The 11,589-nt window shown below is 41.7% G+C and overlaps 1 protein-coding gene across 1 annotated transcript in view; it reads right to left on the minus strand.

Moving 5' to 3' along the window:
• The window catches only part of myo3a (myosin IIIA), a 94,560-nt gene that overhangs the window by 16,651 nt on the left and 66,320 nt on the right, over window positions 1–11,589 (minus strand). Inside the window, exons 17-25 of the mRNA XM_087788465.1 lie at window positions 11,567–11,589; window positions 11,252–11,462; window positions 8,703–8,850; window positions 7,020–7,173; window positions 6,865–6,953; window positions 5,797–5,926; window positions 3,622–3,701; window positions 1,882–1,923; window positions 549–629 (exon numbers count right to left, since the gene is read on the minus strand). The exon at window positions 11,567–11,589 is cut by the window's right edge and continues 104 nt beyond it. Coding sequence (XP_087644591.1) covers window positions 549–629; window positions 1,882–1,923; window positions 3,622–3,701; window positions 5,797–5,926; window positions 6,865–6,953; window positions 7,020–7,173; window positions 8,703–8,850; window positions 11,252–11,462; window positions 11,567–11,589 — 958 coding nt within the window. The remainder of the gene's footprint in view (window positions 1–548; window positions 630–1,881; window positions 1,924–3,621; window positions 3,702–5,796; window positions 5,927–6,864; window positions 6,954–7,019; window positions 7,174–8,702; window positions 8,851–11,251; window positions 11,463–11,566) is intronic.

The following is an 11,589-nucleotide window of genomic DNA, read 5'->3' on the forward strand; positions in this document are numbered from 1 at the left end:
TGACCCCAGGAATCCTTTGAAGGATTCTTCACTCTCTGTACTGCAGCACGTTGTTCTCAGTGTGGTTTATGTTTTTTAAAATGCTACCTTAAAAAGGTATTAGATTAAAGGAAAGGTAAAAAAAAAGGATGTTTGATACAGGTCTGCACTCCCTGAGTTCTTTTAAATATTACACATTTGTAATTTTACTTCCTCTTTCACTTTGACTCAAACAACACAAATACCAACATAAATACACACTTTTTTCACTCAATGAATGATACAGTTATAAAGAAACTTGTTTTTAATGTAGTTTTTTAAGCTTTTTTTCTGTGTTTTTATAAATGAAACATTTTTGTTTAAATTATTTTTTAACTCTTTAAATAGAAGTGATAAAAACTTATAGAAGGAAATCAGTGCCAGAAAAAATGATTTTTGCACTTCTTTCTTTTTAGAACATTTTATGCACTTTCATTTTTTTTCTCTTTGTTCTTTTTATTTCTCCTAGTTCTTATTATTCTTTAAGTTTTTTTGCTAATCTAATGTAATGACACGTGTAACAAACTCACCCTGAAGTACGACGCCACAGTCTGAGTCCTCATGCTGGTGGTTTCTCTGGGATGATACGTGGTTTCTCCAGAGTCACCGAGCTGAGAAGAAAACAACAGTAAGTAAGTAACTCACTAAGTTAGTAAGTAACTAACTAAATAAGTTAGTAAGTAAGTAAGTAAGTAAGTGAGTGAGTGAGTGAGTGAGTGAGTAAGTAAGTAAGTAAGTAAGTAAGTAAGTGAGTGAGTGAGTGAGTGAGTGAGTGAGTGAGTGAGTGAGTGAGTGAGTGAGTGAGTGAGTGAGTGAGCGAGCGAGCAAGCAAGTAAGTAAGTAAGTAAGTAAGTAAGTAAATGAGTAAGTAAGTAAGTAAGTAAGCAAGCAAGCAAGCAAGCAAGCAAGTAAGTAATTAAGTAAGTAAGTAAGTAAGTAAATGAGTAAGTAAGCAAGCAAGCAAGTAAGTAAGTAAGTAAGTAAGTGAGTGAGTGAGTGAGTGAGTGAGTGAGTGAGTGAGTGAGTGAGTGAGTGAGTGAGTGAGTGAGTGAGTGAGTGAGTGAGTGAGTAAGTAAGTAAGTAAGTAAGTAAGTAAGTAAGTAAGTAAGTAAGTAAGTAAATGAGTAAGTAAGTAAGTAAGCAAGCAGGCAAGCAAGCAAGTAAGTAAGTAAGTAAGTGAGTGAGTGAGTGAGTGAGTGAGTGAGTGGGTGAGTGAGTGAGTGAGTGAGTGAGTGAGTGAGTGAGTGAGTAAGTAAGTAAGTAAGTAAGTAAGTAAGTAAGTAAGTAAGTAAGTAAGTAAATGAGTAAGTAAGTAAGTAAGTAAGCAAGCAAGCAAGCAAGCAAGTAAGTAAGTAAGTAAGTGAGTGAGTGAGTGAGTGAGTGAGTGAGTGAGTGAGTGAGTGAGTGAGTGAGTGAGTGAGTGAGTGAGTGAGTGAGTTAGTAAGTAAGTAAGTAAGTAAGTAAGTAAGTAAGTAAGTAAGTAAGTAAGTAAATGAGTAAGTAAGTAAGCAAGTATATTAGTAAGTAAGTAAGTAAGTGAGTGAGTGAGTGAGTGAGTAAGTAAGTAAGTAAGTAAGTAAGTGAGTTAGTAAGTGAGTAAGTTAGTAACTAAGTAAGTAAGTGAGTGAGTAAGTAAGTAAGTAAGTAAGTAAGTAAGTAACTAAATAAGTACGTAAGTGCGTAAGTACGTAAGTACGTAAATAAGTAAGTGAGTAAGTAAGTCAGTAAGTAAATAAGTAAGTAAGTACATAAGTGAGTAAGTCAGTACGTAAGTAAGTAAGTAAGTAAGTAATTACGTACATAAGTACGTAAGTACGTAAATAAGTAAGTGAGACAGACAACAAACACGGAGACAGTTTTTACCTCACAGACGGACAAGGAGCTGTAAAGAGTTAGAACTCCCATCTGACATTAGTGGAAGGACGAGATGACAGAGAAGAAGAGAAGACGTTGATTTATTCAGAGGAAAAACTGATGATTCAGTCCCTGAGTTTCTATATGTGCTGACGACTGTTGCGTGATTCTTGGTGTGTTGTCGTGCCATCCATCCATCATCCATCCATCCATCCATCCATCCATCCATCCATCCATCCATCCATCCATCCATCCATCCATCCATCCATCATCCATCCATCCATCCATCCATCCATCCATCCATCCATCCATCCATCCATCCATCCATCCATCCATCATCCATCCATCCATCCATCCATCCATCCATCCATCATCCATCCATCCATCCATCCATCATCCATCCATCCATCCATCCATCCATCCATCCATCCATCCATCCATCCATCCATCCATCCATCCATCCATCCATCCATGAGAAGAGAAAAAACAAATGAACGTGTATCAGTGTCATTAGAATATATTGAACGATTGAATTGAACGAATTTTGATTCTTTTAGTTAAATGTTGTTGTTTTGCATTCATTAGATTAAATCATTTCTTCCTTTAAAGGTTGAAATTGATTCATATGAATTGAAATTGAATTATTGAAATGAATATTTTACACATTAAAATGTTGAATTTATTTTTTAAATAAATAAATGATTATTGAATTATTTTTTTAAACGTATAATTTGATGTTTGTGGTCTTTTAAATTAAATTTAAAAGACTGACTACTAACTACTACTTACTAACAAAAAAATAAAAAAAATGAAACATTAGAAAACTGACAAGTTTGAATTAAAAAAAAAAATTTCAACAAAAACATTTCAATAAAAAAAGTTGTCGCAATTCAATTTTTTTTAAACTTGCGGTCGTTTAAATTCAATAAGTAAGTAAGTAAATAAGTAACTAAGCAAGTAAGTAACTTAGTAAGTAAGTATGTAAGTAACTTAGTTAGTAACTGAAAAAGTAACTAAGTAAGTATATAATTAACTAAGTAAGTAACTAAATAACTAAGTAAGTAACTAAATAACTAAGTAAGTAACTAAATAACTAAGTAAGTAACTAAATAACTAAGTATGTATATAATTAACTAAGTAAGTAACTAAATAACTAAGTAAGTAACTAAATAACTAAGTAAGTAACTAAATAACTAAGTAAGTATATAATTAACTAAGTAAGTAACTAAATAACTAAGTAAGTAACTAAATAACTAAGTAAGTAACTAAATAACTAAGTAAGTAACTAAATAACTAAGTAAGTAACTAAGGAAGAAACATCTTAAGATGTTTTTATTTGTTCAGGCTTTTCCTTGATTTTCTGGAACTCCTGTGTTGTTCTCAGTATTATCTTGATCTTTAAAGTATATACTTTATTGAATATTGTTTTGATTGTTTAAGCGCTTTGTGACCCTGGTCTGGAAAAGTTCTATACAAATAAAAATTACTTACTTACTTACTTACTAAGGAAGTAACTAAGTTAATAAGTAAGTAAGTAATATAAAAAACTATTATCAAAAACAAATTCAACCGTTGACAAATGATTGAAAAAGAACAATTCAATACTTTAAATAGTTTCAACATTTGAAAGAATTTTTCTCATGACACTGATTAACTTTCATTCCAATGTGAAGTCCAAGGTGCTTAAGAAGCGTCAACAGTTGTCGATGAAGGATCAAAGGAAGTAAGAAGGTAACATTTGTAAAGTACCTTAGCCAAGGTGCTGGTGCGCGTCGGCGTCCGCGACACTCTCAGTGTGTTGACTTTACCTTTGGTGTGCGCGAGGTTACCTGGTGTGAAGATGACGCAGGTGAGAAAACAGTTTGTTGGAAGATTCAGTCGCTCGTTCCTCACGACTCGGAGTCACTTCCTGCTGGTTAGTCTCGCATCGACAGAAGCTTTTCAATCAGAAACTCGTGGGATTCCATGAAGCTGAATTTCTTGATTGGCACCGGAGCAGCTAATGCTAACGCTAAAGCCAACACTTGGTCCTGAACATTTCCTTCTGTCTGTCCGTCATTATTCGCTTCACTGTGTGAGGATCTCAGTCGGCGTCACGACGACCAGGAGACACAAGACGCTGAAGCCAATGACTCCATAAAACTGCTCCAAGTACGGCGTCAGCTTATATTCACGAGAACCTGTAGTAACTCCTCACTAGGAGAACCTGTAGTAACTCCTCACTAGGAGAACCTGTAGTAACTCCTCACCTGGAGAACCTGTAGTAACTCCTCACCTGGAGAACCTGTAGTAGCTCCTCACTAGGAGAACCTGTAGTAACTCCTCACTAGGAGAACCTGTAGTAACTCCTCACTAGGAGAACCTGTAGTAACTCCTCACCTGGAGAACCTGTAGTAACTCCTCACCTGGATAACCTGTAGTAGTTTCTCACCTAAAGAGAACCTGTAGTAGCTCCTCACCTGGAGAACCTGTAGTAACTCCTCGGTGGTGAACCTGTAGTAACTCCTCACTAGGAGAACCTGTAGTAGCTCCTCACCTGGAGAACCTGTAGTAACTCCTCGGTGGTGAACCTGTAGTAACTCCTCACCTGGAGAACCTGTAGTACCTCCTCACTAGGAGAACTTGTAGTAACTCCTCACTAGGAGAACCTGTAGTACCTCCTCACTAGGAGAACTTGTAGTAACTCCTCACCTGGAGAACCTGTAGTACCTCCTCACTAGGAGAACTTGTAGTAACTCCTCACCTGGAGAACCTGTAGTAACTCCTCACCTGGAGAACCTGTAGTACCTCCTCACTAGGAGAACCTGTAGTAACTCCTCACCTGGAGAACCTGTAGTACCTCCTCACCTGGATAACCTGTAGTAGTTTCTCACCTAAAGAGAACCTGTAGTAGCTCCTCACCTGGAGAACCTGTAGTAACTCCTCGGTGGTGAACCTGTAGTAACTCCTCGGTGGTGAACCTGTAGTAACTCCTCACTAGGAGAACCTGTAGTAGCTCCTCACCTGGATAACCTGTAGTAGTTTCTCACCTAAAGAGAACCTGTAGTAGCTCCTCACCTGGAGAACCTGTAGTAACTCCTCACCTGGATAACCTGTAGTAGTTTCTCACCTAAAGAGAACCTGTAGTAGCTCCTCACCTGGAGAACCTGTAGTAACTCCTCGGTGGTGAACCTGTAGTAACTCCTCACTAGGAGAACCTGTAGTAGCTCCTCACCTGGAGAACCTGTAGTAACTCCTCGGTGGTGAACCTGTAGTAACTCCTCACCTGGAGAACCTGTAGTACCTCCTCACTAGGAGAACCTGTAGTAACTCCTCACTAGGAGAACTTGTAGTAACTCCTCACCTGGAGAACCTGTAGTACCTCCTCACTAGGAGAACTTGTAGTAACTCCTCACCTGGAGAACCTGTAGTACCTCCTCACTAGGAGAACTTGTAGTAACTCCTCACCTGGAGAACCTGTAGTACCTCCTCACTAGGAGAACTTGTAGTAACTCCTCACCTGGAGAACCTGTAGTAACTCCTCACCTGGAGAACCTGTAGTACCTCCTCACTAGGAGAACTTGTAGTAACTCCTCACCTGGAGAACCTGTAGTACCTCCTCACTAGGAGAACTTGTAGTAACTCCTCACCTGGAGAACCTGTAGTACCTCCTCACTAGGAGAACTTGTAGTAACTCCTCACCTGGAGAACCTGTAGTAACTCCTCACCTGGAGAACCTGTAGTACCTCCTCACTAGGAGAACTTGTAGTAACTCCTCACTAGGAGAACCTGTAGTAACTCCTCACCTGGAGAACCTGTAGTCGTTTCTCACCTAAAGAGAACCTGTAGTAACTCCTCACCTGGAGAACCTATAGTAACTCCTTACTAGGTGAACCTGTAGTACCTACAGCTGCTCACACGAGTCACAGGTTCAAATGTTCTCACCTGTCTTGGTGAGCGGGTGTGTCACCAGCTTACGGACCAGCTGGTTCTCAGACGAGCGCAGCAGCAACACGATGTCGGCCGGGAGCGTGTCTCTGTTCTTGGACAAGAACCCTGCAGCGTTGTAGATCACCTGCCGAGACAAGAAGGTCTGATGGTTGAGCAGGAGGGACTAAAGGATTCTGGAGTCAGATGAGATCATGTGATCTAATCCTAGTTTGAGTCTGGATCAAACCTTCAAGATCTGAATGACTTTAGTCCAAAGGTTGGTCCTGATCCTAGTGATGTGTTGATGAAGCTTCATGAAACAATGTCATTATCTTCAGAGTCCACTAGATGGTAGTGATGTGTTGATGAAGCTTCATGAAACAGTGTCGTTATCTTCAGAGTCCACTAGATGGTAGTGATGTGTTGATGAAGCTTCATGAAACAGTGTCATTATCTTCAGAGTCCACTAGATGGTAGTGATGTGTTGATGAAGCTTCATGAAACAGTGTCATTATCTTCAGAGTCCACTAGATGGTAGTGATGTGTCGATGAAGCTTCATGAAACAGTGTCATTATCTTCAGAGTCCACTAGATGGTAGTGATGTGTTGATGAAGCTTCATGAAACAGTGTCATTATCTTCGGAGTCCACTAGATGGTAGTGATGTGTTGATGAAGCTTCATGAAACAGTGTCATTATCTTCAGAGTCCACTAGATGGTAGTGATGTGTTGATGAAGCTTCATGAAACAGTGTCATTATCTTCGGAGTCCACTAGATGGTAGTGATGTGTTGATGAAGCTTCATGAAACAGTGTCATTATCTGATGTGTCGATGAAGTGAGTGGACTCTGAAGATAATGACACTGTTTCATGAAGCCTCATCAATATGTCTGTACTTCATAACTGTTTAATAAACAACATTTAAAGTAATACTATTAAATGTAAACTCAAAAAATATTTATTTTGTTCACTGTTTGCTGTTTTCTGTTTGATTTAATATCCATGTCCATATGTGTTTGTTCATTTGTTGTTTGTGGCTCAGATGATTCCTGGATCAGATCTGAGTTCCAGGATCAACACGAACCTTCCCAGCGTAGTGATGAATCCCAAACCCAAGGTCGACTCTCCTGGGCCTCCAGAAGCTCTTGGTCTTCAGGTTGTCTTCGAACTTCTCTGGACAGACGATCAACAGGTTCATGGTAAGACTTGCACCTTCCACTCGGCCGGGCGAGCACTGACCTACGAGGGTCTGGTCGGTGGCCTGAGGGAAGCGACTCTCCTCGTCCAGCAGGGACAACATGCCCATGGGCTTCTGGAGGAACAGGTCCAGCAGCGGCCGGTTGTCTTCGTACTCGATCATGCGAGCGTCCACTTCCTCGTTCAGGTATTCGTCCTGACCACAAACATTTATCAAGCTATAGCCCCGGGTAGCTGGGATTGACCTACATTACGTTCCATTGGATGAATATTTTTATAAAGATACAACATCACTCAAATGTGTCGACACGATGATCTGTCAAATGTGAGACGAAAAGCTCACATGTTTAACCTCCGCACACACACACACACACATGCAGACACACACACACACACTCAAACATGTAGACACACATGCAAAAACACATACACACTAACTCATGCAGACACACACACTCACGCTTGCACCCATACACACACAAGTAGACACACACAAACATGCAGACAAACAAACACACACTCATGCACACCTACACTCACACACACAAGCACACACATACAGACACACTAATGCAGACACACACACCAACACTCACACACACACATACTGACACACTCATGCAGACACACACACCTACACTCACACACACACACACACTCATGCAGACACACACACCTACACTCACACACACACACACACTCATGCAGACACACACACCTACACACACACACACACTCATGCAGACACACACACACACACACTGACACACCTACACTCACACACACAAGCACACACATACAGACACACTCATGCAGACACACACATCTACACTCACACACACACACACATACTGACACACTCATGCAGACACACACACCTACACTCACACACACACACACACACACTCATGCAGACACACACACCTACACTCACACACACACACACACACTGACACACCCATGCAGACACACACACCTACACTCACACACACACACATACTGACACACTCATGCAGACACACACACTCACACCTACACTCACACACACACACACACACACACACACACACACACACACACACACACACACACACACACACACACACACACACACACACACACTCATGCAGACACACACACACACACACACACACACTCATGCAGACACACACACACACACTCATGCAGACACACACACACACACACTCACACCTACACTCACACACACACACTCATGCAGACACACACACACACACACACACACTTACACCTACACTCACACACACACACACTCATGCAGACACACACACACACACACACTCATGCAGACACACATACACACACACACTCACACCTACACTCACACACACACACACCCCCACACACACACACACACACACACTCACACACACACACACACACACTCATGCAGACACACACACCTACACTCACATGTATATGTTGGCAGGACAGCACTAATGTATTTCAGGGCCTCGGGCCATCAGCCCCAAGAGTGAGTTTAACGTAAACGTCTTTTTTTCTCCTAATTGACCCTCGTTTGAGGAGATTGATGTCCCTCAGCAGGGGTGCGACCCAGTCATTTAACGTCCCAGGTAAATAAAGACGCTGCATATCTTAACCTTGTCGTGCGTCGGGAAGACAAACGACGTTACATTTAGATGGAAATGAGCGGCGACAAGGTGAGAGCAGAGGATTGTGGGTAACCTGCTCCCAGGCGAAGATGTGCTGGTTGAAGTAGAACTGGATCTGCTCGTTGGCGATGTTGATGCAGAGCTGCTCGAAGGAGTTCTTCTTGAAGTTCTCGAAGCCGAAGATGTCCAGGATGCCGATGTTGGAGCTCGAGTCGTCCTCCCTGGAGAGAGACGAGTGTGCGACGTTTTTAAACAACACAAAACACACGTTTACTCTACGTTTACTCTACGTTTACTCTACGTTTACTTTACGTTTACTTTACGTTTACTCTACGTTTACTTTACGTTTACTTTACGTTTACTCTACGTTTACTTTACGTTTACTTTACGTTTACTCTACGTTTACTTTACGTTTACTCTACGTTTACTTTACGTTTACTCTATGTTTACTTTACGTTTACTCTACGTTTACTTTACGTTTACTCTACGTTTACTCTACGTTTACTCTACGTTTACTCTGAAGCATTTCTTAAATGCTCACTTCGAACAATCAGTGTCACGTTCTGTAAAGTTGTCAATTTGTACTTCTATGTCTCGTTGTTGTTTACGTCTCCGTCCGTCTGTGAACTGTGCAGCGCAGCTTGTTAGGATCGGTTGCTATGACGACACATCTTGGCTCAGTATATCCAGTGAAGTAATACTAACTTCTGATCTAGTCAAACACTAGTGATCCAGTGAAGTAATACTAACTTCTGATCTAGTCAAACACTAGTGATCCAGTGAAGTAATACTAACTTATGATCTAGTCAAACACTAGTGATCCAGTGAAGTAATACTAACTTATGATCTAGTCAAACACTAGTGATCCAGTGAAGTAATACTAACTTATGATCTAGTCAAACACTAGTGATCCAGTGAAGTAATACTAACTTCTGATCTAGTCAAACACCAGTGATCCAGTGAAGTAATACTAACTTATGATCTAGTCAAACACTAGTGATCCAGTCACTCGTCTCTTTCAACCTCCTTTGTTAAAGCAACATATTGTAAGAACTTTTCATCTCGTCTCAGTTGTTTTCTTAGAAGATCGTGAACTTCCAAACAAACCTGTCCGTCTTCACCATATGCTAACGAGCTAAGTTGTTAGCGTCATTTATAAAGTGTTATAAACAAGTGTAAACCTGTCCGTCTTCACCGTATGCTAACAAGCTAAGTTGTTAGCGTCATTTATAAAGTGTTATAAACAAGTGTAAACCTGTCCGTCTTCACCGTATGCTAACAAGCTAAGTTGTTAGCGTCATTTATAAAGTGTTATAAACAAGTGTAAACCTGTCCGTCTTCACCGTATGCTAACAAGCTAAGTTGTTAGCGTCATTTATAAAGTGTTATAAACAAGTGTAAACCTGTCCGTCTTCACCGTATGCTAACGAGCTAAGTTGTTAGCGTCATTTATAAAGTGTTATAAACAAGTGTAAACCTGTCCGTCTTCACCGTATGCTAACAACCTAAGTTGTTAGCGTCATTTATAAAGTGTTAGAAACAAGTGTAAACCTGTCCGTCTTCACCGTATGCTAACGAGCTAAGTTGTTAGTGTCATTTATAAAGTGTTATGTGTGCGTGTACAAGGAGGTGGATTTATTATTGATTCTGTGATATCACGACGCGCCGGCGGCTCCTCTCTGATGTCGCTCAGTTTCGCGGGGAACTGATGCAAGACTGATGCGAGACTGAGTTTTATAAGAGATGATAAACAAAATGGAAATATCGCATCGTTTTCCTTCTCTAAACCCCCCAGACCTCCACTGCAGTACTAGCGTGCACATGGCTACATTTTTAGTTGAAAATATCGCATTAATATCGCGATCGTAAGTCAAGACACTAAAATCGAATATCGCACTTTTATTTCCAATATTGTGCAGACTTGGGTCTAAAGAGCAGTAAGAGGGTGGGGAGGCAGAGCGATCAGAGGAGCTGAAATATACACTGTAGCGTGACTTTTCCTCAGTGTCTCTGGACCATAGATCATGGCTGGTCTCACCACTGTCTTGTAGATCTTTCCTTCCATTCATGACACTTTTCTCCACGATCTCCACTGCTCTGGACTGTTGACCCTAAATACTTAAAATCCACCTTCTTCATCTCCCTGTAGCCTCATGCTTCCACTTGGGTTCCTGTCATTCACACACATGTATTGTGTCCTCCTGCGACTAACCTTCACTCCTCTCCTCTCTAGAGCATACCTCCACCTCTCCATCGCTCTCACTATTATGCAGTAGTTTGGCTTCACTATGAAGTGTTTTAGTCTTTTATTCGAAAGCTTTGGATTTATTCCAAGCCTCCCCTCTCTGAAATCTGGGCGAACAAGAGGTTACGAGAGTCTATTGTGACGTAATAATGGTTTCACTCCGCCGGCTGTAATCACGCTTTGTTTATACAACGAATCCCTTGGAGGGTGAGACGATTGATGCCCCGCGGGGACAAACCTCCCTGCTCGTCCAATCACAGCAGAGGAGGCGTGGCTATGGCCAACAAGATTTCATCTCCACTTTTTTTTAACTGTTCATCTCAGACGTCCTCACGATGCATCAAGAACCTGCGTCCCGCGGGTCACATGACTCTCACCCCTGGTGGTTGTCGGGTCGCAGCAGGGCGTTGATGCGGTTGACGATCCAGCTGAACAGGCGTCCGTACAGAGCCTTGCTCATGGCGTCGCGAACCACCGCCGCCTTCTCCACCGTGTTGGGGCGCACGATGGTCTCGCCTCGAGCCACGACGCAGTGCGAGGTCAGCGCCTCCTGCAGCTCGTCCGGCCGGATGCACAGCAGCGACGACACTGCAGGAGAGCGAGCGTCAGCAGTCGAAGGAAAAGTCTATATTTATCCTCAGAGGTAACGGAGTGAGGCGGAGGAGGACATTAGCGTCTCCGACTCCACCCACCGTTCTCCAGCACCGACATGTTG

Source organism: Callionymus lyra, chromosome 4, assembly GCF_982586985.1.
Source record: "Callionymus lyra chromosome 4, fCalLyr1.hap1.1, whole genome shotgun sequence".
Classification (NCBI taxonomy): domain Eukaryota; kingdom Metazoa; phylum Chordata; class Actinopteri; order Syngnathiformes; family Callionymidae; genus Callionymus; species Callionymus lyra.